General features: G+C 37.4%; 1 protein-coding gene across 1 annotated transcript; it reads left to right on the top strand.

The window, feature by feature from the left end:
• Positions 1 to 1,185: 1,185 nt before the first annotated feature.
• LOC127431248 (neuroendocrine convertase 1-like) lies at positions 1,186 to 26,359 on the top strand. The gene is made up of 14 exons (XM_051681599.1): positions 1,186 to 1,568; positions 2,507 to 2,611; positions 2,996 to 3,121; positions 11,149 to 11,295; positions 13,429 to 13,505; positions 14,957 to 15,045; positions 15,662 to 15,834; positions 16,214 to 16,426; positions 16,907 to 17,007; positions 17,280 to 17,513; positions 18,859 to 19,016; positions 20,767 to 20,900; positions 20,992 to 21,153; positions 22,163 to 26,359. The coding sequence occupies exons 1-14, from the start codon at positions 1,395 to 1,397 to the stop codon at positions 22,559 to 22,561; spliced, it is 2,292 nt and encodes a 763-aa protein (XP_051537559.1). The 5' UTR covers positions 1,186 to 1,394; the 3' UTR covers positions 22,562 to 26,359.
• Positions 26,360 to 27,209: the final 850 nt, after the last annotated feature.

Here is a 27,209-nt window from a genome sequence, read left to right as displayed (position 1 = left end):
AACTTAGATTATAGTCATTTTCATTTTTGTGTGTATGTTTTTACAACCCATTCTTGTTTCATTCTTTTTTCTTTTCTTTTTTGTGCACAGAAAATGTAACAATAATATCAGCATGTGTGCACACTTTTTTTCCATTATGTGTTTTAAGATATTTTAAAAATATTACATCTTGTATAATATGTGTCCACATGCATTAACCACCACTATATTTTCAGCTCCAATATTTTTGTTAAATATAAAAAGGGATATTTTTTTTAATATTTAGAAATATTGGACACATATATGTACCAATATTTCTGTGACTTAAAAAGGACATTTTTGTCATATTTTGAAATATTTGTTGCACATATGTACAAATATGGGACATACATCTTCAATTCCAATATTTGTGTGACATATTAAAGTGCACGATTTGTAATATTTTGAAATACTGGTTAAATATTTGTACAAATATGAGACATGTAGTTTTAATTTCAATATGTTTGTCAGATGGAAAAGGACTTTAGTGTAATATTTTGAAATATTTGTTATGCACAAAGACATTTTTTATATCACTGAAAACCATACATGGACACACAACATATGTGTATTACCATATTTTCCCACGTTTTGCAATATGTCACATTTCTGTATGGGAATGTCTATCACTTGTGTTCAATATGAAAATAGGTTTTACACATGCAGCTCATGCAGTGGAGCTGTCCAGTGCGGTGGTGCTGAAACGTACACTTGATGACGCAAACAGCTACGCCAGCCTTAGAAGCGTTAGAACTTATTTCTGAACAGCTGTTCCTTTCTTGTCGTTTATTCTGTCTACTTTGGGATATATCTACTAATCTAAGGGAGATGTATTGATTTCAACAGATGTAGCCTACAAGCATATACAATCTCACCCAGTTCGTCTTAGAGGGTTTCATGAATTAAATAGGCAAAAGTGATGCTTGCATAACCCAATTAGTCTATTGGACTTGATTTCACATTTAACAATTCCATTCATTTTTTCCCTACCTGGCTATTAATAGACAAACATTGCCCTCCTCTCCGATGCGCAATTCACCCCCGCCCGACTCCCCCGAGACCAGAGCATCCTACCCCAGGTAGAAATTGACGTCAGAGCTGTTCGTAATTTGACGTGTAAACATCCCTTCTCCTTTCACGACTCTTTCATTGTTGGCTCTCCATGCATGCGCGTTCAATTACTCGCACACACTGCATCAGAATTAAGTCTCGGAATATAGCTTTTACCAAGACATCTGGAGCCAAACTGATCCTTTTGGTGTTTATATATTCAGAATTTATTTATTCATTTAACCCTATTTAATTTTTATATTCACGCGCTTCTCTTGATCATCCAGATCGCGAACACATTTTTAAGTGGTTGTAATTGATTTGAAATGGAAGAAAAATGTCGTCCAATGTTGCTGTGCAGTGTCCTCGCTCTTCTGTGCGCGCTGGTGTCCTCCGCCCTGGACAGACAGTATCTGAACGAATGGGCGGTGGAGATTCCAGGAGGAGCCGTTGCTGCCCGAGCCATCGCCGACGACCTGGGCTACGAATTAGTCCGACAGGTAAGTGACTAAGTACTAAAACATGGTAGTTGTTTTTAGTCCATAACCAGGGTGAAGTAGCGGTCTCCCTTACATCTGCCTCTGCTCCTCAATTGTGCATCGCGATTGCTGCATGAGACTTTATATTCATATGGTTGTGTATCTGCTAATGCATATATTAATATGTGTGTGTGATATGTAACTGTTGCTTTGCCAGATTTTTCTTCTGATAAGGATGTATAGGGGGGAAAAGTGACGTTCCACTGTGTTTAATCAGTTGAGGTGAACCTTTGTTTTGCCATGAAACATAGAAGCATCTTTTTAGTGATGTTTGAATTGTAAATAGGATACCTATGTTTCTTAATCCCCTTAGGTCCATATTTATGTTTTCTAAATAGCACAAACAAATAAATTAATCCTTAGTTTTTTTGCAGTATTTTGCTCCAGAAGCTAGGTCTCTAGAGCTTTAAGGCATTTCAGTTATGAGAAATGAGCAGATACATCTATATTAGCTACACCTTGTTCTTGTTTGTCATGATTTTTATTTTTATCTTTTCCAAAAGACTGAACTCAAACAGATATTCCACAGTAATGTGGCTTGCCTGATAACAATATAAGCTTAAATGCGCTTTTTACACAGATTACCTGTGACTGTTAATTCAATAACATTAATTCAGATGTGATGTGTGAACCTTTACATATGTAAATACACCTGTTGTGTCATACAGACATATCCTCTTTCAAGGAAGTTAGCTGTTTATTCATTAAGTCTAAGTGGGATGCCATCAGCCTGGGCATTTTTTAGAGCTATTAATTCAGTTAAAACATTTTTGTAGCTCTAGGCCAACTAGACCAGACAGATGGGAAGTGCGTCATTATGACCGGGCTTAATTTTGCTCCAAATATGAATCCTTCTCTTCTGTGAGCTCTCTCTTTCTTTCTCTCTCGCTTTTCTGCAGATTGGGACACTGGAAAACCATTATTTATTCAAGCGATACAATCACCCAAGCAGGACCAAAAGAAGTGCAAATCATATCACCAAACGTCTGTCGGAGGATGATAGGGTACGAGACCTCATCCCTTATGCAGCTGTTATTCTATGTCCATATGTAGTAAATTCAAGGTTTGTGTATTATAACTGTGCACACCAGCTTAGTTAGTGGATTACAAAATGTGCATTCATTGAAACACCTCTACCATATACTATGAGGAACATACAATAGGTAGGCCGTTGATTATAATCCTAAGAGAAAAATGAACTGAGATCACAATTAATATCTCAATTGTTCCACTTACAATGCAATGATATTAATGGAGAGCAAATGAAGACTGCTTTAATTTTGGGAGAAAACCCTGAAAAAGTAAAGGATTCTCTAATTTTGGATTTTCAATCACCACTAATTGGTTAAAACATGGTTCTGAATGGGTATTTGTGGCTTCGATTGTAGGTGTCTTGGGCCGAACAGCAGTATGAGAAACGAAGGGCCAAGCGTGCTCCTTTGGGGCCAGAATGTAAGGACTGCTCTGTGGACAAACTCTTCGATGATCCTATGTGGAACCAGCAGTGGTACCTGGTGAGTCTCGATGTCTTAACGTTTCTTTATCAAAGGGTTTTAATTCCTTTGGCTTTGCGAATTTCTTCAGGCATCAATTCATCCTAATAGAGCGCAACAGTAACAGCCCAGAAGTATTTTTCCTTATTTACTTTACAAAATGAAACTATCAACCATACTGTCTTTGAAGACTATAAGTCTTTGATTAGAAGTTTAAAATACCATATATGTTGAGGTTTTTTGCAAAATAGTCATTCAGTATTCAACATTCAAATATATACATCATTTAGGGAGACTGACTTGATTACGCAATTCGCAATACTTTTTGGGAGTGCTTAATATTTGAATATTCACTGCTGAAGCCTTTTGCCATGATTCCCATTATATGGTAACAGCGACTACTCTGATTGGTGGATCTCTGTAGAAGCCATACATAGCCATGATTTCAACTTACTTGTAGCTTCTAGAGTTATCATCGCTTAACTTCTGAGTTTACGGTCAATTTATCTTCAAAGGTTTGCATTTTATCGAGAAAAAGTGTAGCACTCTGTAGTGCTCTGTTGTTTGACATGGGTGGACTTATCTCTTCAAAGGCAGAACTCATTAATATCATAAATGGTTTTGTTGGATTTTCCCATAAGTGTTGTAAAAGCCAGTGTAAAAATCCTCTCTGGGCTAGTGTCTTATATTTCCTGTCTGTATAGGTCTTCATTACTGTGTCAGGACTCCCTCAGGGCTTGCGCTCTATGTGCAGTTGAAGCTTTTAGAGCTCATAGTATGGCTAAACAAATATGAGATTGTAAAAGAGAGCTCTCCATAATCCCAAACAACAGAAGAGCCAATCACACATTAGTACCAATTTACTGAGGCACAATGGATTGATGGGTTTATCTTATGGAAGCCAAGCCCTCAATGCCAGAGGATGGCTTCCATACAGACACAGATGGGAAGGATTCACTTGGCTCTAATATGGAGCTCATGGTTTGATATAGTAAATCACTCTAATCAAATTGAAAACATCCATTTGCATTTCTGACTGGTGGATTAATTTTTGGGCAAACCTTTTATTCTAGATAGTAATTTAGCAGTGGCATAAACCAACAATGACCTTTTGTACTTTTTGCTTCAACAAGTGCTGTTTCAAACCCTCTTTATTTGTGTCTGTAACCTTTTTTATTTGTGCCTCTAAGCATCTCCCACTCTTAACCTAATTGTTTATTAAATTACTGTTCAATTTTATATGGAACTATTTTCATGTCACTAAACTTGGCTCATTAGCTGCTTTCAGCGTCTCCACTGATTCAGAATCAACTCATCAGCCTGGCTTCAGTCATGCTTCAGTTTATATACTGTACTGTATATGATTTGCAATAACTTTGATGGTGACACGATTTACTGAATCAAGAGATGTATATCCTCTTTTGTGGAAAGTAATATTACATAATTGTAGTGGTAAGGCGATGTTGTATACAGAGTGCAATAAAGTAATAATTTCCTTTTTAAGGTAACTGTCATAGCACTTTAGTAATGGGTAGTTAAGAGTCATTGTCAACAGCATGCCTGCCAACACTCCCGAATTTCCACTCCTCCTCCTGCTGTACTCCCGATTTACAATTTCATTTCCAAGCAAACAGCTTTTGTTATAGAGAGGTCAGTGGTTGTGTCAAACAGACAGGGCTTTGTCTTCGTTACAATTTGGCGTCATGGCGAAATCGTTCCAGATCGTTAATTTAACAATGACATACGTTTTTTACATGGTGGGTAAGGGGTCGTCTGAAACGTGCTATTACTGTGGAGGGTGTGGTTAGGGACCATCTGAAAAGTCCACATATTGTGCTAAAACTGTGGACTTTTGTATTGACAAACAGAAGGTTCAATATAAATATTCAATAAGATGTACAAAATAACACAGATCCATCAATGTATGAAAACAATCACTGAGTCATAAAGACAAGAAGTACAGGTGAAGGAAATAAATAAATAAATAAATAAACTAAAGTAAAAAAAAATAAAATACAAAAAAATACATATAAGCCAGCACAGATGTATACATAAATAAGATAAAGAAGATAAATACTCGAAGAAACTATTTGTATAAGTTATGGGTCAGAAAAGTTCTCAGCATAAAAGAATAAGGATATACACTTTTTATTATTAACAACTTAAAAAGCATTTATTGCTAAAACTGTGAAGGATGTGGTAAGGGACCATCTGAATACAGGGTCAATTTCTCGGTATTATTCATCTTCAATGTAATATTACTGACCGGTACTGTCACTCCCTATACGTATATTACGCAGTCTTTTACCTACTCCCTACGGGGGCACCATCTTACCCTAGGGGGCACCAAAACTCCACCGGCTGCCGTTCCTTGCACCACGACATCCACACCTGAAAAAATCTCCCGATTTTTCACAAACCGATGTTGGCAGGTATGCAACAGTGTTGCATAATTAGTCTCGTTTCCTTCTGAAACAACAGAAATGACAACATAAAGTGTACAATGACAGAAATGAGGCTGCCATGTTTAGGAGAAAACATTGTTGTCTGCAATCCTCTTTGAGAGACGAGCAATATAGACACTTACAGGTGCATGAAACTTTCAAGTTAACATGAAATCAAAAGTGGCCCTATTTATTTTCTTATTCTACGTTCCAGGTCTTATTGTGCAAAAACAACTTTCTAAAACAACTTTCTATTTTAAGATGACATCACTAAGCCCTCTCATTTTTAACCCCTCCCCTCCAACCACCTGTCGTGATCCAATTAATTCTTGATAGATAAAACTAAGTCTCGCGCCACATTTCTTCTCGTTGAATATAACAGTTTCACTTGCAAATAAATGTCACATTACAGAAATAAAATGGATTATGAACATTGTCCCATCTTTAGTTTAGTTCATTATTTGTAATATTCCCTTTGAGTAAGAAAACAAGTAACAATAGCGAATACTTAACACTATAGTTAACAAGTTGATCATGTGACTTACTAAATTATTGATATTACTCTCACTTGTGTGAAGTTTGTTTTTTACTCTCCCTGAGGAAGGCTCACGCCGAAACATATAGAAGAGCTGTTTTACCTTTTGTATTAAGCCATGTGATAATAAAGGCTTTTTAATTAATAAGAGTGCCATGGTTATCCAGCTTTTAGTTTTTTAGATTATGAAAATTGTTTGATGTTGTCTTTAAATTTAAAATGTGAAATGGAACATTTATATTTTAAATTACAAAGAAAACATAAAACATTCTATTTCGCTACCTTTCACAAAGTTCAAACTCACATTTGCTCAGTGCGATTGGTCAGTTTGAGTGATAAGTTGTTGAACGAAGATGGTGAAAATGGAAGGAAGGATGATGTTCAATATTTGGAGATGAAAGAGGAGATAGAAAGGAAGGAGATGGATTTGTGGAGGAGAAAGAAAGAGAGAGAGAGAGAGAGAGAGAGAGAGAGAGAGAGAGAGAGAGAGAGAGAGAGAGGATTTCACCAGAGATGATGCCTGATAATTCAATTAGAGAGATGATTCATATAATATTCCCCTTTTCTCTCTGCAATAAGAGCACTGTGTCTTTTTCTTTGTTTTGTATCTGGGTGGGTGCATGAAGCATTTTTAACACTGTATTGACTGCATCTTTAGAGGTAATGATCACAAGAAAATAAAATGTATGCACCTGCCAATATCTGAGACAATATCTGTTTCTAGTAAAACACCCGGGCTAAATTAGAGGTGGTATGCCCGATGAAGGTACAGAATATATCATTGATGTGGTTGTCAGGTTTATGGTTTACAGCACTCCAGAGGTTAAGTTTGATGTCATTGTGCTATGTGGCAGAGTCCATCATGTGCGGGGGGTGGTCTTTTTCACTTCCCCCTCCCCCTCATTGCTTTCTAGAGTCAGACCTCAGCTATGAGTCATGCCTCATGGTGGTGTTACTGCGGTGTCTATGCATAATTCGTGAGCAGATCACAAATCTCTTTGTATCTCTCTCACTCTCTCTTAGTTGTCAATTTCAAAGTGCTTGGCATGATTGTTTTACATATAATGTTGGGGAACCATCAAAAAAATAACAAACAAACAAACAAAAAAATTAATAATTATAGAAAAAAATAAGGCAACATGAAAAAAATAATAGTAATATCGATAGCAATAAAAATTAAATAAAAAAATTAAAAGTGCACAGTATGATTGTTGTACATACAATGTTGGGAAACCATCAAAACAAACAACAGACGGACGGACGGACAGACGGATAGATTAAAATACTTGGCATGATAATTGTGCGTACAATGATGGGAAAACCATCAAAACTAACAAACAACAATTAAATAGGTAAATAAATAAAAATCGATCAAGTGACCATTCAAAAAGTAAGATGGAAAAATAAGGTAACTGTGATAAAATAATAATGGTAATAATGTCAGTAACAAAATAAAATAAAATCTCTCTCTCTCTCTCTCTCTCTCTCTCTCTCTCTCTCTCTCTCTCTCTCTCTCTCTCTCTCTCTCTCTCTCTCTCTCTCTCTCTTTCAATTTCATTTCTTGCTGTTCTGAATCATCGGCGTCCTGAGGCTGGGTTGCTCTGTTGTTTTTCTTGTCTCCTCTCCCAGTCAATTACCCAGTTAAAACGGTTACGCTAATCGGACGGCAAGCTCCCCCATCTCCCACTCTAAACTAACACACTTCATGTGACTCATGTGAGTACAGAGCTATAAAATTAATGTGTATATCATAGCTCAGATAATTTGGTCTTGGAAGAAATTTATGAAAAATGTTGGAGTTCGTACAGTATAGAAATCTCTGTTTTTGATTGCAGACTTTGGTATCTTGGCTAGTCTAGGAATAGCTTAAGAAAGTGTTGAGACCTTCTGTTCCTGCACCTGTAGCTAGCAACTGCTAGAGCAAGTCATGGGTTCGAGTCCAAGGGAATGCATAAACTGATAAAATAGCTTGAATGCACACTTGTCCATATTTTGGATTAAATTGTCTGTCAAATGCATAAATGTAAATGTACTGCAGATATTTTCTGAAACTCTAGAGAAGACATATTGTAAATGAGATTACCAGGGCCTTTTCTCAAGAGAAAAATCTGAACATCAGGAGACTCAAGTAAAATTCTCCATTTGCCCCTCATTTAATCTCATTGCTATCTAAGAGAAACAACTGAGATAAAAAAGAGATCTCATATGTTTTTGTTTTCATATGGGGTTAGCTGGATTTTACATAGCTGCTCAGCACTGACCAGCAGCTCTCATATATTTAATTACATGTCAATATGATGACATCCACTTATGGTGTAAGATTGAAAATAGTGTCCATAAACCGAAAGGTCACCATGGTAGATTATGTTACTGACTTTCATTTCCAAGCAAAAAGCTTTTGTTATAGAGAGGTCAGTTGTTGTGTCAAACAGACAGGGCTTTGTCTTCGTTAAGAGGTTGAGAGTCCCTGAGAGTGGTGAATGGTACTCATGAATATGACACACTATTACAAATTTTAAACATTATCAATCTAGCTCATGAAGATTAATTAGGTGATGTAAGGGTACACACCCTTCAGCTGTCACAGACAAACATATGAACATAATTCATGTTTTAAATGCACTCTACATAAATAATATTGTTTTAGAAATATGCGTAACCCAAGTAATGTACTTAAAAGTAATTAACTTAGTTGAACGTCAGTAACTGAAATAAGATTACAAGTATTTAAAATGTAAAGCGTTAGTCACGACCTCGGTCTGACAGCCTTCTCCTTTCTGTTATCTGTGAATGTGTTTGTGTCTGTCTTGTGTTTTCTGTCTGCCATGCACTCTGCTTTCCCTGCCTGCTTGTTCCCTCCTGCCACGCCTCCTCGTTTAGTCTTTGTCATGTTTACTGTCTGCACCTGTCCCTCATGTATGTTCCTCTATACATTGTGCCCTCTTTCCTCTTATGTTTGTTGATTCATTTGTTAGTAAGTTTGTAAGGAATCCGAGTAAGGCGCCCGTTCCCCTGCCGCTGCCAGCTCCCATGGCCATGGAGGCCGTTTCCCAGTCACTGCCAGCGCTGCCGACCATGGCAGTCACCACACAGCCTGTCCAGTTCCCCGTGATCATCGAGTCTGTCCAGTTTCCTGAGGCCATCGACAAGACTGTCCTGTTGCTAGTGGATGTCGGCAAGCCTGTTCATTCCCCTGTGACCGTCGACTATCCTGTCCAGTCCATAGCGGCCGTTGACCAGCCCTTTGCTCAGTCCAGTAACCAGCACCCATCAGACACCAGCGACCAGTCTGTTGCTCAGTCCTGTGGCCAAAACCCATCAGACATCAGCGACCAGTCTGTTGCTCAGTCCTGTGGCCAACACCCATCAGACATCAGCTACCAGTCTGTTACATGGCCCTGTAACCAGCACCCATCAGACACAAGCGACCAGCCTTTTACTCAGTCCAGTGGCCAGCATCTGTCAGACACCAGCTACCATTCTGTTGCTCAACCCAGTAGCCAGCACCCATCAGACACCAACCACCAGTTTGTTGCTCAGCCCAGTTGCCAGCACCCGTCAGACACAGTCATCAGTCTGTTGCTCAGCCCAGTAACCAGCATCTGTCAGACACCAGCTATCAGTTTGTTGCTCAGCCAAGTAACCAGCACCCGTCAGACACCAGCCACCAGTCTGTTGCTCAGTCTGTTCAGCCACTTACTCAGACCTGTCCCCAATGATCACCGACCAGTCTGTTTAGCCCTGTGAGGTCCATGTCCAGTCTGACCAGCCCTCTGAGGTCCTCACTCTGTCTGACCCAGTTCTGTCCCCAGCAGTCATCGACCTGTCTGACACAGTCCTGTCCCCAACAACTACCGACCATTCTGCTCAGCCCTGTGAGGTCCCTGCCAAGTTCGACCAGCCCTCAGAGTTTCTCACTCAGCCTGACCCATTGACCTGTCTGAGCCAGTCCTGTCCCTGCCAAGTTCGACCAGCCCTCAGAGGTTCTCACTCGGCCTGACCCATTGACCTGTCTGAGCCAGTCCTGTCCCCAGCGGTCGTCGACCTGTCTGACCCAGTCCTGTCCCCAACATCTACTGTCCAGTCCCCTGTCACGACCTTGGTCATACAGCCTTCTCCTTTCGGTTTTCTGTGAATGTGTTTGTGTCTGTCTTGTGTTTTCTGTATGCCATGCGCTCTGCTTTCCCTGCCTGCCTGCATGTATCCCCCTGCCACGCCTCCTCATTTAGTCCTTGTCAAGTTGATTGTCTGCACCTGTCCCTCATGTATGTTCCTCTATATATTGCACCCTCTTTCCTCGTGTTTGTCGATTCATTTTGTTAGTAAGTTTGTTTGTTCCTGGTCGGACCGATTTATTTGTCTTTATTCTAGTTTATGTTTTGATTTGTTTTCTCTCCTCTGTGAGTGTTGTGCTGCCTGTTTTTCTGTTGTTTTAATAAATATATTTACTTTCACTCATTCCTGCCCTTGGGTCCTTCTTCCTGCTAAGGTACTGTGAAAGAGTTACACTAAATTTTGATTTAAAGTAATCAGATTACAGTAAGTACTTTATATTCAGATTACACCCAACGTGGGTGCTAGCCATATCAGTGTCCATTCTCACAGGATGTTTTTGCATTCAAAAACAGCTAGAAGCAACAGTATGCATTTTTTTTTAACAAGTTGAACGACTTAACTTGAGACAACATCTTAAAAATGCGGTAGTCATGGCTCAAACATTAAAAAAATTGTGAGATGTGTCGCAAAGGTCAAAGACATGCATCAAACAATTTTTGTCATTAAAAAAATGATTAAAAACTACACAGACAAAACATGCCCTATTTTAAAGACCCCTTATGATTATCACTTACAGTTTGTGTGGTCTGGTTGGCAGAGGCTTTTGCTAGGTCTTAAAGTCACCGTTTTATCCTGCTGGCTACAATTTTTTTTTCTTCAAGTATTATGGTTATTTCACATCTCCCTCCCTGTTGCAATGTCTTTTCTCATATATGCTCATGTGTACTCATACCCTTATGGACTTCAGCTTAAGCTGTCTATCTCTCCCTCTTTTTCTTTCCTCTCTTCTACAGCAAGACACTCGGACGTCTCGATCCCTCCCCAAACTGGACCTGCACGTGATCCCGGTATGGAAGAAGGGCATCACAGGCAAAGGCGTGGTCATAACCGTGCTAGATGACGGCCTGGAGTGGAACCACACCGACATTTACCCCAACTACGTAAGTGTGTCGTCATGGCAACGTCTACTCGACCACCGTCCATAAAACTCAGCGCTATTGTTTCCATGCCAACACCTACACATTCAACCATGGATTATCCATAGTGACATCTACCACCACGACTAGAGCAAAGCCATTTGATGAGGACTTCCAAGACAGAACATTACAAACACAATTTCTTCAATGCATTCTGCAATGATAGCAACAGAGCTATTTAAATACTCTGAATGTGTGCCGTTTACATAAGACTAAGCAGTGAGGCAAACATCTCTTTTGCAATAGAGAAGACACATAAATCACAGGATAATTTCAAACATCTGTCTCCTATTAGGAGTTAAGTACACTGTATCATCAGCAGTACTACTTCAGTTCTACTGTTGGCTTGTTTACAAACTGCACAGTCTTACAGTAAAAGCCTTTAAATCGAGTGGAGACCCTTTTATGTCTGATGCGGTGTATATGGACACACGTGCACATGCACACACACACAGTAGCAGAGACAACGTGCTGCAAAACAGATGGAATTCTTCCTCCAAGTAATGAAACAGTAGTTTGTGAGGCTAAGTTTGAAATCATATACTAGCATAATGCTTACTGCATACTACATAGTATACGTTGTATACTGAAATAGTGAAATAGTATGCATTATGCATATTGCTTGTTAAATTGAGCATATGGTGGCCAGTTATTGTCTTATTTTGAGTTTTTAATCCTTTTTTTTTATTTATTTATTTTTTGTACAAAAATCGTAACTTTCGGCAGTCTGATCAAATAATGATTGAAGTTAAAATCGCAGCTGACATTACTTTTAGTTTGTTCACACTGGACATGAAAGGTCATTTCAAGCGCTCTGTATTGTGGAACACATTTTGTCAAATGTAGCAGGTCATCCAGGTATTCTATTCATATAAAACTGTTGCATACTGTGCACAATATACATTATTTATACTGCAGAAATAGTAAGAGTACTGTGATAGTATGCCATTTTAAACAAAGCCAAAATTTGATGTTATTATTAATTGTTAAAAATATTATTCTTTAAAATAGTGGGCAGTGTACATTACATGCTGCAAAGTATGCACAGAGTACATAATATATACTGCTGAAATAGAAAGATTAGAAAGGTAGTTTGTTTTTTTGAACATAGCCAAAGTTTAACGTTATTGTTAAATGTTAAAAAAATATATTTAAAAAATATAATAGGCATTACACACTACATACTGCACAGTATGCACAGTGTACATAATATTAACTGCAGAAATAGTAGAGTAGTATGGTAGTATGCTATTTCGAACATAACCAATGTCTGATGTTTTTGTAAATAGAAAATAAAATCAATAGTAGGCAGTATACACTACATACTGCAAAGTATGTACATTATACTTAATATAAACTGCAGAAATAGTAAGAGTAGTATGGTAGTATGCTATTTTGCACATAGAAAAAGTTAGATGTTATTGTTAAATGTTAAAAATGTTATTAACATAGTAGGCTGTATACACTACATAATGCATAGTATGCACAGTGTACATACTATTAACTGCAGAAATAGTATGAGTAGTATGCTATTTTGAACATAGCTAAAGTTTGATGTTTTTGTAATGTTTAAAAATATATATTTTTTAATAGTAAGCAGTATATAAATTACTACTTACTGCAAAGTATGCACTGTATACATAATGTAAACTGCTGAAATAGTAACAGTAGTATAGTAGGATTTTATTTCTAACATAGCCAATGTTTGATGTTATTGTGAAATGTTAAAGTGTTGTTTAAAAATAGTAGGCAGTATACAGTACACAACTTACTGCACAGTATGCACAGGATACATAATATATATGGCAGAATTAGTAAAAGTAGTATGGTAGTATGCTATTATGAACATAGCCAAAGTTGATGTTATTGTTAATGTTTTATAGATAGATAGATAGATAGATAGCAGGCAGTATACACTATATACTGCAGTAAGCAGTGAGTAGTATGCTAGTATTTTATTACAAACATAGACCATATGGCTCTTTGCCATATTGAAACTATTACTATTGTTTCAAAAATCTACAGTATTTAATGCTAAGAAATGAATCAATTGCACAGATCAACCCTGACTTACTGTTTCTGTTTTTCACACTATAGGATCCTGCCGCTAGCTATGACTTTAATGACAATGATCCAGACCCCTTCCCCAGATACGACTCCACCAATGAGAACAAGTGAGTGAATGAATATCTTTACTCTTTCATTTCTCCAGATGAAGAAACAGAACATCTGGAGAGATCTTGAGTTCAAAACTGCTGATCTGTACAGTACATGGACAGATTTTCCAAACCCTTTAGTCTTTCAATTACGATAATCATCATTTATAGGATGATAAGATATATTACTGGCTGGAGAATGTAACAAACCTCTGTCTGGCATACTTCTTTTCTGCCCTCATTAAAGAGATTTGCAGATTTATTTAGCATCACTAAATCTGTCCAGGGAGAAGTAAACTGGACTGGCATTGCCTTCCGCTATCTTTAAGCTGATATGAAAGGAGAACTGACAGTGTCAGTAGGTCTGATCTAGCAAGGTCTGTTTTCCATCAGGGAATGAATGTAATCCATTCCCCTTTTACACACATATCTCGTGCTCTCTTACATAAGAGGATCAAAATCCATGCATCTCTGTGGCCCAAAATAAAGTGCAGAAATCAAGAAAGTTCTTTCCTGTTTTGTGAGTACGCAGTCTGTGTGGGCTAATCTGCCCAAAAATTGTGAAATAAATAAAAAGAAATTGCAGCAGAAGAATAAGTGGTGATGAAAATAGAAAACACCCATTATTCTCTCTCTCTCTGTGGTTTTCTCTCTGTTTATGTCACTCTCTCTCCGGCTATGTTTCAGTGAATGAGTCATACTGTGCAAGCCAGGGGCTGGCCATAGGGAGAACTGGGACTTTTCCCAGTGCAAGCTATAGTGCTTTGTACACACAAATAAATGCTCCTAATTACACACACTTTTGAATAGGCATGTGCACATCCTCTCACAACTGCCCATCTCAATGTTTTCTTTTGTCAACTGTGTTAAAGGTGCTTTGCTGTAATTGCCTGTACAATATATAATGCATCAACAGTTTGTTGGTGCTTCAGGAGATGGTCATTACAGAGGAAAGATATAAATAATTCAAAAATCATAATTAGTCATTTGTCAGGATTGTCAAGATCAAACAGTTGTCAAGATCAAGCACAATAATAATTTTTAGCATATTACACCTTGCAAAACATGTATTGTTTTCAAACAGTGATCCAACATTTGACTGCTCTCATTGGTGCTAGCAAAAGCAAACATCACTTTTGTTATTGCTTCTACTTAAGTTTTGAGAACTGAACAACCCCCTAAGAAGTTGATCACACCAAATGCGTTTTGGAATATCGTGTTTTTAAGATGCTGTGTCAAGTTACAGTAAAAAGAACTTCAATAAACACCATTGACATATTATATTATATTGTATTGTATTGTATAATACTATATTACATTATATTACAATTTCCTTATTTTTAGGATAGTTACAGATCTATTTTAGTCTAAAAATGTAGCTATTAGACATATTGAAATCTGAAAATTAAAACAATCTAGAATTTTAATATTGTTCAATTGTAACCCTGTTCTCTGTTTTGCACCCTCAGGCATGGCACCAGATGTGCTGGCGAGATTGCAATGCAAGCAGACAACAACAAATGTGGCGTCGGGGTGGCCTACAACTCAAAAGTGGGAGGTGAGTGTCATCAAGTTGTGTGTTTAAAATAATATCTTGAAGGGATAGTTCACAAAAAATTTAAATCTACAATAATTTACCCTCGTGTTGTTCCAAACCCAAATGACTTACTTTCCTTCATGTAAAACAAAAGGAGATTTAAGGCAGAATGTTTTCTGCCTACTTTTTCCCCCATACAATGATAGTGAATGGTGATTGAGGCTGTAAAAATAAATAAATAAATAAATAAATAAAAAAATAATGAAATTCTGCAACATCTCCTTTTGTGTTCCTCGGAAGATAGTAAGTCAAACAGATTTGAAATAACGTGAAAAATTTTTGGGGTGTAATATCCCTTTAAATTAATTTGTTGTATAGGTCTGGTGTTTGAATCCAGCAACAATGAGGTCGGAAATGAAGTATGTCTCGCTGAAATATATAACATGTGAATATATAACAGCATTTACGTCTATAACTGGTTATACACGTGCACATACCACCAGTCCATGTTCATTGGGAAATAAACTTTAGTGGGTTATAACATACAACAGCATGGATTACATGATTCAAACAATTGTAGATTGTCTTTAGCTCTTAGTGAAGGTCTGCAAGTTCATTGCTGTCCATTTATCCACAGGAATACGAATGTTGGATGGCATTGTGACAGATGCCATTGAAGCCAGTTCTATCGGCTTTAACCCGGACCATGTGGACATCTACAGCGCCAGCTGGGGCCCTAATGATGACGGGAAGACCGTAGAGGGGCCCGGCCGTCTGGCCCAGAAAGCTTTTGAATACGGTATCCAGAAGGTGAGAAATGTGATACAACTCAGTTCCACTACTGTATAACCCAATCGATATGTTGTAGCTACAACTGGTCATTATTTGTCAGTGTTTGTGCTACGGATATGAATGATTGCTCAAATCGTGCAACTTGAGGAGAGGTGTGCTATTGCTTTTATGAGCAATTTTTTTCAGTTGGCAGGGTGCTAAAAGGGTGAAAAAAAATGCTATCGCAATGGAATATAAAACACTAAATTTTATATTATCTTTATAATATATAAAATATTATTATTTTAGTCTATTTGTTTATAGATAAAGCTAATGCATTGTGATTAGGTTGTGTTACTGTAGCATTAACACAAACCCATTATAATAATGTTTAAATTAATAATTGATTTTGCTCTAGGGACGTGGTGGGAAGGGCTCCATTTTTGTGTGGGCGTCAGGTAACGGTGGGCGTCAGGGCGATAACTGCGATTGTGACGGATACACAGACAGTATCTACACCATCTCCATCAGCAGCGCCTCCCAGCAGGGTCTCTCTCCATGGTACGCTGAGAAATGCTCCTCTACGCTGGCCACAGCCTACAGTAGTGGAGACTACACTGACCAAAGAATAGTGAGTCTTTTATTTTGTTTGTTTTTTGCTTTTCACCTTTTATCTTTTTTTTTTTTTTTTTTTTTTTTTTGTCCAAGAATGAATGAGTTTCCCCTCAAGGATTATCCTTCTGTTTTGTGAGAATTTCTGTTCTTTTTTTATTTTTTTATTATTATAAATATCATAGTAGCATTTAATCTGGAAAGAGCGCCACCTATACATAAGTGCTGGTACTATTCTTTTTACAGTAGATTTACAGTAAACCTTTAATTTTGAGTGAGGAAAGCTGATAATTGGACACTAAACATGTCACTAAAATGCTGTCTTAGCCTGAGAGTATTTTTTTTTTTTCTATTGTGTTTTGAGGTGTTGCCATTTTACTTTGTGACTGGAACAAGTGTATTTATTTTATTTATATAACTGTATTTTATTTATTTATTTATTTGCATTCATAAATTTTCATGTAAAAGTATCTCAATCAATTATCTGTTTCTTTTGCAGACTAGTGCCGATTTGCACAATGAATGCACAGAGACACACACTGGAACGTCTGCATCAGCCCCATTGGCTGCTGGGATATTTGCGCTGGCTTTAGAGCAAAAGTATGTCTGACATCTTCATGTATTTTATTAGTTGTATGTTATTTGTATTAGTTCATAGCAGTCACAAAATTGTATATATACACAGCTAATATATACAGTATATATATATATATATATATATATATATATATATATATATATATATATATATATATATATATATATTATAGTATGCATTTCAATAGTTTCTTTAAAGTTAGTTACTTTTCTTATGAAATGTGATTTCCAAATATGTTTCAATCAAAATGTAAATGTGTCTTCCTCAAATCCAGCCCTGATCTGACCTGGCGAGACCTTCAGCACTTGGTGGTTTGGACGTCTGAGTTCGACCCCTTAGCCAGTAACCCAGGCTGGAAAAGGAATGGAGCTGGATTAATGGTCAACAGTCGTTTCGGCTTTGGCCTGCTGAACGCCAAAGCCCTGGTGGACCTGGCCGATCCCAAAGTCTGGAAGCATGTTCCGGAGAAGAAACAATGCGTCGTTAGAGATGAGAGCTTTCAACCAAGGTACAACTGGCTTCTAATATGATGGTGCAACTACTGTATCATGACTTGTTCAGTTTGCTTTAGGCTTTCTATCAAGAGGATCACAAACAAAGACAAAGCCGCCCGATCTACTGCCATCTGCCAGCAGTTCTGGCAGTTCATTTATAGCCAAATTAATTCAACAGATCCAGTGTGTATGTACGCATTTATGTGTGTCTATGCGTTTTTGCCCAACTCTTTGTTCTTTATGACTGCTTTGGTGACTCAAATGGAAGGATTTAAAGGGATAGTTTACCCCAAAATCTAAATTCTGTCATCATTTACTCACCCTCATATTATTCCATATGACATACTGCCTAACATCTACTGAGGGTGAGAATTTTCATATTTGGGTGAACTATCCCTTTAATAATAAAGTCAGCTGGTAACCTTTACTATTGAGATTTTCCTTTAATAACCAAAACTCATGTGTTGTTTTTTTTCCCTACATTTACGTCATTGAAGTCCACAGATTTAAGGCATTAGTGTGCAGACAAAGCTCTGCTAAGAAGAAGGCCACCTGAACAGATGTTTCATTTTTCTAGGACTGAATTTCCGGATATCCAAACGTCCTAAAGCAAATATCACGACACACATTATAACATTGCACAATCACGCACTATTGTCTATTGTCAATTCCAAACTGCATAGCATTGTTTCTAAGTAGAGTACACTTTATCTCAAGCATTGGTGTGCATTATCACTATGGCTCTTGTTTGATGAGTCCGTGCCTTTCAGCATAATCTGCAGGGATTATCATATGGCTCGTGTATATCTGTCCAGGGTGTACTGGGCAGAGAAATCCCACCATTTATGTCTAGATTCTGAGATGTTTATAATATTGATTGTGACTGAAACACAACACACATCAGACTATTTTAGGAACGTATGCTGTTCTGCTTTATAATCACATGCAATATTTATATTACATTGTGTTCAAGGTATATATATCAGTATGGTTATGTTCAGAAGAGTATACGTTAGTATCCCACAATGCAATGGGCTGGATGCCACTCATGAGGTGACAACAATGTAGGATTGTACTGTGTGAAATATTTGTCATTGCATAATCTGTACAGTAGGCTACTGTTTATATAAAAAAAAAAAGGTTGCCAGTATTCAGTGTATACTGCAGTGTATGGAGTAAGCAGTATGTTAGTATTCCATTCCAAACATAGCCTAGTCTGTATGTTTCCTGAGAACTGAACCCTTGATCATGTCATTATTAGTGCCATGCTCTATCAGTTGAGCTACTAAAACAACTATTGGAAACATAAAATGTGTTTGAGTTTAAAAATCTCAAAATAATTACTTTTTTTGTTTACAGACCATTAAAAGCTGCAGGTGAGATTTCCATTGAGATCCCCACTAAGGCATGTGCAGGACAGGCCAATTTCATCGCATCTTTGGAGCACGTGCAGGTGGAGGTGAGCATCGAGTACACACGGAGAGGTGACCTCCACATCACCCTAACATCTCCATCAGGTGAGAAAGACAAAAACACATGAGTTTTTCTTTAACTATGGGCACTTTTGTCTCTGTGGACTTTTAGAGATTAAAGGTGCTGCAAGAGATTTTTTTTCTTCTTAATATGACATGCAGAAAACTTCCCTATTACCTGTCAAAAGTAACTGAACTGGGGCTCTATAACAGCCTCACTCAAAAGAAAAAAAAAAGTTTAACTCAGTCCTCCCATGTTCATATTACTCAACAACAACAACAAAAAAACTCATATAACCAAGGTAACCTAAATTAACTAAGTTGATTCAACTTTAAAAAGTGTCTTGTCAGCTTTACTTAATCCAGTTGTGTTGGGACAACATGTTTTTTTTTTTTTTTTTTTTTTTTTGTTAACTGAAACAAGGCAGATGATTTCTAGTTCCCAGCATGAACTCGACATGGAGGGGAGATGTGTTAGTGTTTAATGTTTTGTTATGCTGAGATTTAGAAGAATTTCTGTTATGTTTTAGTTTTGGAGTTTACCTTCAAGGGAAACAGTCAGGCATCATGGGAAACAGGACCAATACATTTTGAGTATTTTACATATTACTTCATCCACTAAGCAATTGCTGTGCTGACTATAGCATAGAGAATAGAAGAAATTACATGGTCATTGTAATTTAAGAAAAATAATTTCGAACATGTGGTACCACTTTCCATGACTGAATCAAGTTCAGCCAAAGATTTATTTTTTTTGATAGTAGGCTTGGTAAAGAGCAGCGAAAGCAGCGGTCAGATCCTTTGTTTAGCCAATCAGAAGACTTTCTGCCCATCAATCATTGTCCACCTTCAGAGGACAAATCATATACGTTTGTATAAGTGCAAGTCTCTAATAACAACTGTCTCCAAGTGTGCGCATGTCTTTGGACTGCAGGGTTTTGGAAAGAGGGCCGTGGCTAATTCAATGTATAAGCCTGTTGGAAGTTTCAGAATGGCTAAAATTGAAAACAGCATCTTTAAAGTCCCTTTTTCTCTGAAATGTCATTGTTTAGGAAATTACGTTTTAGAACTTTTTTTAAATTAAATGGCAGACATGTTTGTCTTGCTATGGCTAACCTGATTGCTAACATTTTATGTATTTTATTAAATAATATTTTCACCCTTTCTACATAATTTGACAAAATTGCAGCTTGAATGGAACAGATACACAATAAAAACATGATGTTTAGTGATAATTACCTCCATTTTTTTTTTGCTTCACACATCACATCTCATGTTTCATTTTTATTATACTCTTCACTGACACTGATAATTCCTTGGTAAACCAGTACACTAAGGCTATGTCCACACTAATAAGTTTTGATTTTGCTATGTTTACACCTCTCATCAACAATGGAACAGCATATTTCTCCAACAAAAATGTGAATAAAACTGCTAAAAAAAAAAAACGAATAAAAAAACTTTAAAAAAAAACAATGATATTAGGAAACTGAAAAAAGTTTGAAATTGTGGAAATTGTGGGCGTGGCCTTACTTCTGATAAAACTTAATGGGGCAAAATGGTCAGTTGTGGTCAAAATGATGCAATTACTTTTTTTTTCCACAGTCATACAGTTGTGGAAAAAAATTTATATATCACAGTTTTAAAAATGTAATATATATAAAAAGTGAAACAATATGCAACAAGTTACATAAGTGGTCTTAAGTGAGGAACATCAATATACAAGTGCACATTTTGGAATGTGACTAGTGTAGATACTAATGACACTAATGTTGTGTTTTTTGTGTTGTGTTAGGTACCACCACAGTCCTTTTGGCAGAGAGAGAGAGGGACACATCATCCAACGGTTTCCGGAACTGGGCCTTTATGTCCGTGCACACCTGGGGAGAGAACCCCACTGGCACATGGACCCTGAAGATTACAGATACGGTACAAACCAGCATTCCAAGAGCTCTGTCAACAAAAGCCAAATGCACATGGAGCACCTGATGATCACAATCTATTTCCCTATCTTTTGCAGTCAGGACGAATGGAGAACGAGGGTCAGATTATCAGCTGGAAGTTGATTTTGCACGGCACGTCTGAGAAGCCGGAGCACATGAAGAAGGCTAAGGTGTACACACCGTACAATGCCGTGCAAAACGATCGCAGAGGGGTGGAGCCCGTGGAAGATATGATCAAGGTCAGAACAAGAGCCAGACTTTCAGCCACATCCTAACTAATATGTTTTCGTTTGAAAACGCAATGATTTTGATATGCTTGCACCTTTCATACACACTAGAATAGCATTTTCCTCCTCCAAAAAAAGGAGCGTTTCGAAAAGGCTTTCTCCATTACCGCCAGGAGCGCATTAACACACGGGCTTATACGCGTTAAAGCCCAGGGGCCTACAATTCCCATGGGGCCCGACCTACAACTCCTATAGGGCCCAGCGGAAGATGCAGTTGTTGACATCGTGACAGTGCGTAACCATTAAAGGCATCCGTGTAGAGCAACCTCCCCCCCCCCCCCCAACATCTTGAGGGGGCCTCATCGGACCAGCGGGCCCAGAGGTACCTTAAAGTGCCACAGATATTGGAAAATTATGATGTTAGGAAACTAAAAAAACGGAATATTCAAACTAAAACGGATTACTGTGGCCGAAGATGATGCATTCATGCAAGATACACACTTTTATTTACAAAGAAAATGTCTCTATTATGGTTGTAAAAATGGCTTGACAATAAAAAAAATAATTTATTAATTATATACCTAAACCTAGAGCAAAATTTCTGACCTTCAGTCTTGAACTCAGCACAGACCTTCAGGCCTGTTCTGACTCAGTTTGCTATGTCTTTTCTTTTCCATCCATCCATAGTTTTTTAAATTACTGAACTGTATCAGAATCGAACTGAACCTAATCATAATTTATTGAATAGTTTGCAAAGCAAACAGCATGGCTAATAATAGGGTAAATAACATGTCTTGAGGGCAAATAACGACCACAAAGAGGGTGCTAATATCAAATGGGGCAATCTACGTTCTTGTGGACTTCATCAAAAACCACAAGCCTGTTTGGAACAGGGTCTAAGTTGTCTTTTGTTTTGTTTTGTCAAGCAAAAAAGATGCATGACATCTTCTTTCTGCTAAGAAGTGCTTCTCATTTCCTCTAGTCTTATCTCTCCCATTTCCTGTCTGTCTCTACTCTGCAGGAAGCTCCCACCTCATCTCACAAACCTGAAAATTCAAGTCTAGTAGCCCTAGACTCGCTCCCTTCCACTGTTTCTGCCAGTGTTCCAGAGGGAAATCAGGCGACTGGCCCCTCCACCACCAATCTGGCCCTGCTGCGCCTCCTCCAGTCTGCCTTCAACAGGCAGACCCCTGCAATTCCTGCCCACATACTGGCTGCACCTCCCAAGGTCTTGCAACGTGAAAGGATCCCTCCTCAGAAGCTGTACCAGGCCCTTGACCAGCTAAATAAATACAGGGGCTCCGAGAATGGCCTGTTCAGTGACTACAGCGACAGCTTCTACAGAGCACAGCCATACAGGCACAGAGATGACCGGCTGCTGCAGGCACTGTTTGATATGCTCGGAGACGACCAGCAGTGAGATGGGAGGAGGGAGAACAGAAAGAGGGAACAGTTCACCCCAAAATAAATATTGTCATCATTTCCTCAACCTTATGTTGTTCCAAATCTGCATGACTTTCTTTCCCTCATGGATCACAAAAGCAGAGGTTAGACAGAATGTTATTCTCAGTTACCATTTACAGTACTTTCATTGTATCTTTTTTTTCCCATACAATGAAAGTATGAGGTAATTAAGGTTGTCAGTCCTTAACATTCTGTCGAACATCATACAGATCTGAACAACATGGGTGAGTTAATGATGATGGAATTTTTTTATTTTTAAGTGAACTAACCCTTTAAGAGGAAGACAAAGAAACTTAAGGGAGTTGAGGGGGATGAAGTGATAGGGCACAGGGAGGAGTGTGTTATCTTCCAGACAAGCTTGTTCTTATCTGCACATGTAGTTATCAACTATAAGCATTCTAAGGCCTGTATCTGTCAGTGTTTGTATATATCTGTGGTGAACAGCCAGCTTAATTTATTCTTTAGTTTTGAACTAGATTACTAAAATTAAAAAAAAACTCCAGATCCACAGGTACGCCAGCCTGTATCAGTTGGTGTCACATGACTAATCAAAGGACCAGTCATGGCCTTCTCTTACCCTTAGCCATCTTGTTGAGTTTTCTCATGATGCCTTCACTGCCACCAACTTTTGCATGCTTTTAAAACGTTTACATTAAGATATTAAGATCTCCATCTCCCTTTGCTTTGTCACTTGGAATCAATCCATAAAATGCTAATTGACAGGAAAGATCTACCAGCCAACAGAGATCAGTGCAAAGAAACTTTTGTCATTATGCTCTAATTGAGCCTTAAGTTATTTTATTACATAAATAATATAACATATATAATTATTATTATTATGTGCTCCTATTATTATTATTATTCTAAAACAGGGATCCTAGCCAAGTTTATGACACCCCAAGTGGTTAATAATGGAACTACAGGAGTCTGTGAGATCGTGATAGAAATACCAACACCATGTTTTTTGCACTTGGAATTGGTATTTCTCAGTGCACAAAATTGCTTCTGAATGTGGTTAGAAACAAGATCATTTAAATTAGTAGACCAGAGACCAGAAACATCATGAGCTAGCTTTAATGTAACAGTCAGTTTAAGTTTTTTTTTAATATGTCATAAACAAAATGTAATGGCAAAAAGATTTAAAGGTATGATATTTTGAAAGTAAAATCATTTTATTTCATACGAACGGGAAAATAAAGTGGCTGGAGTAGCTCTGCAGAGTGCCAGCAATAGAACGGGGCATTCACCGTCGGCACTACGTGACTCAAAGCGCCACAACAGACGCTTCTAGCTTCATTGATGATGGGATCTACTTGCTTTTGACAAGGCTCTTGCGTCTGGTATAGACAGGGTGTCATATGTTTTAGTATGAAAATGCACTGATTTCGCTACGTTTGCACCTCTCATCCACACTAGAGCGCTCTCCATAGACCTTATTCACACTACCGCCATCTTTGATTTTTAATGGGAATGGTAACGAGGCTGTAAGGGATAGACTTTATAATTATAATTGTATTTATTTATCATACATATACAGTGAAATTCTTTTTTTTCCACATATCCCAGCTAAGCTGGGGTCAGAGTGCAGGGTCAGCCATGATATGGCACCCCTGGAGCAGATAGGGTCAAGGGCCTTGCTCAAGGGCCCAACAGTGGCATCTTGGCAGTGCTGGGGCTTGAACCCCCAACCTTCTGATCAGTAACCCAGAGCCTTAACTGCTGAGCCAGCGCTTACCATCTTCTCTTCAATGGCATGAATAGTATAAACCATAAAGCTCCTAGATCACATCTGATTTTCCACAACTCATGTTGTCTGGAGTTCTTTGTATACTGAATGTTCTTGGACAGATATTTTATCGCGGAATGATCAAAAAACACTTTAAACTGCAGTACAGCCCATTGAAGAGACTGTAAGTCTATCCCTCACAGCCTTGTTGTCATTCCCATTAAAAATCAAAGATGGCGCAAACGTGAATAAGTTCCAATACTTTGGAAAACCATGACGCAGAGAGACTGAAAACAGAGTTCTCAAAAAAAAAAACGGATTAGTGTGGATGTGTGGATTAGTTTGAAAACTGCATTTTCAGTTTTTGTATGTCGTTGTTTTCTAAAGTATATGGAATTGAAAAGCATTTTCAAAACACTTAGTTTTCAAGGGATGAAAACACTGTTCTAGTGTGGATGGCCACGTTCACACTAATACGTTTTATTTGAAAGCGCATTAATTTTGCTACGTTTACGCTTCTTTTACACACTATGCCGTTTTCCTCCACTGAAAATGAAGCGTTTCGAAAGCGCTCTCCGTTACCTCATACTATGGGAAAAAATTACGTTAGGAAACTAAAAACAGAGTTTTCAAATGAAAACAGATTAGTGTGAACTTGGCCTTAGTTCACACAAAAGAATAATTAAATTAAATTAAAAAATATAATTTATTAAACAGAATTATCTAAATATAACACTGTGATATCATCTACAAACTTAGTTATTAAATAAATAAATAAATAACAATTAAAAAAAATAGTATACTAAAAATCTCAGGGGGGGGACTTGATGTAAACAATTCAGGTCATAGAGGTTTAGGAATCCCCTAATAGGACAGAAGTTAAACTTGGTTATAATGTGCATGTAGATCACACTCAGGATCAAAGCATTAAGATACTTAAGAGTATTGCCATTCTCAAAACTCTAGAATACCAAGGATATATACCTGTGGGGCATCTTGTGGTCCTAATTTCTCTGCCCTTTTTTGCACAACTTTCCACCATGAACCTCTCTCTTGCTCTCCTTAGAAATATGCGCTTTAGAAATCATCTCTAGATATTTCAATTATGATTTTCAAACGCATAAATAGTGTTTTCGAAAACATATAAAAAGAGAATCTTACATCCCAAACGAGTCTGTATCAACTGATTTTATATATTCAAAGATTCATAAAACAAAGATAAAGGTTTATTTTTCTAAGAGTTCATAGTAGTTTATGAGAGTAAACAGACAATGTCTATACAGAAGCCTATTATATTATATCACCATTAACCTCACTGAACTTAAGTCACAATTCCTGCCTGTCTCTTTATGAGTATGTGTTGTTGTACATTTAACCTGCAATGTTTCTGGACCAATTTCCAATAAACTCTATCCAGCTCTTGTGATGTTGCTCTGAAAGGGATTGTTTGTGATTTGCATTTGTTAAACAGGCTTGAATGTTCTTGCTCTGTTCTATATTTAATCTATATTAGTGCACATGCAAAGCAACTGCAAAATTTTGAGTCATATGTTTGACTTTTTCAGTTTAAGTCCAAAACTTAACTCGAAAGCCATTGCTCTCTTTATTTTCTTAAATATATATAGTCAATAATTGCTGGAAGTGCGATGTTTTTGGTGGTACAGCCAAACCAATGCCTTCTAAATATTCCTTACTTGTATGGTGTTTCGGCACATATTTTTACAAAATTATTTGGGTTTTTTTTTTTTTTTAGCTTCAGAGAGAAATCCTAGTGTTCATTAATTATACATTGTATATTTAAATGGCTAGGTTTTTCTGATTGGCTCTGTGACTGCAGTCCCCCTCCACTGCCAGCCAATAGAATGTGTTAAGGTTACAGAAAGACTTCAAAAAGTGACCATTTTCATATACCCTTATTTTTCAATGTGGTCAGTGTTTCTACCGATTGATGCTTCTGTCCAAAGTTGATATAGTTTAATGTACCAATATTACATATGACTTTTATCGTAATAAACTGAACAGTAACATTGCAAGTGAACATGCTTTTGTATATGTATGTGTCATACTATTTAAATTTATACTAAGATAGCATCAAATAAGAATGCATGATGCTTTTGCAATCATACATAAACATATGCAGAAAGAGAGAATAAGAGAGCACCTCATTTCCTGCTACATGCCATTAATAATGCACACTTCTCTGGCTTATGAGAGCTTTGTGTAACATCTATGCCTCAGCCTCAACACTATTTTTGAAAGACATAATAACCCAATTATAAAATCAGTAATTCAGTAATCAGAGAACAAGTCACAATGTGAACTGTTCTTAGGCTAAAAATATGCCTACATCAAATTAACAATGAGTTTTTCTCCTCTGCACTTATTTATAAAGCATTACAGACTGTTACTGTTTTTCTTAAAGAGATAGCACCATCTTGTGACACAAAATACACACTACAGAAAACAAAGTTCAGTGGTTGAAACTCAATATGAAATTAGGCCTACTTGTGAATAGGTGAAAATTTCAAAGGAAGTTCAGTTGAAAGACTAAAAATACACACAAATTCTCTGTGTTTTTAGAAGCACGTTTTAAAGCTGTAGTGAGTGTTTTTAGTTGTTGTTGTTGTTGTTGTTGTTGTTGTTTTGTTTCAAAAAAGATTTACAGCTTAAGTGAACAGTAGGTTTGACAAATTTGTGCACTTGAGATAAAGGGTGAGTTTCAAAAGGCATTTTTGCCCCTTTAAAGGGATAGTTCACCCAAAAATGAAAATTCAAATTATCCAAGATGTGTATGACTTTCTTTCTTCTGCTGAATACAAATGTAGATTTTTAGAAGAATATCTCAGCTCTGTAGGTCCATACAATGTAAGTGAATGGT

This window comes from Myxocyprinus asiaticus, chromosome 40 (assembly GCF_019703515.2).
Source record: "Myxocyprinus asiaticus isolate MX2 ecotype Aquarium Trade chromosome 40, UBuf_Myxa_2, whole genome shotgun sequence".
NCBI classification, from domain to species: Eukaryota; Metazoa; Chordata; class Actinopteri; order Cypriniformes; family Catostomidae; genus Myxocyprinus; species Myxocyprinus asiaticus.
This window is presented reverse-complemented; position numbering and strand designations above follow the sequence as displayed.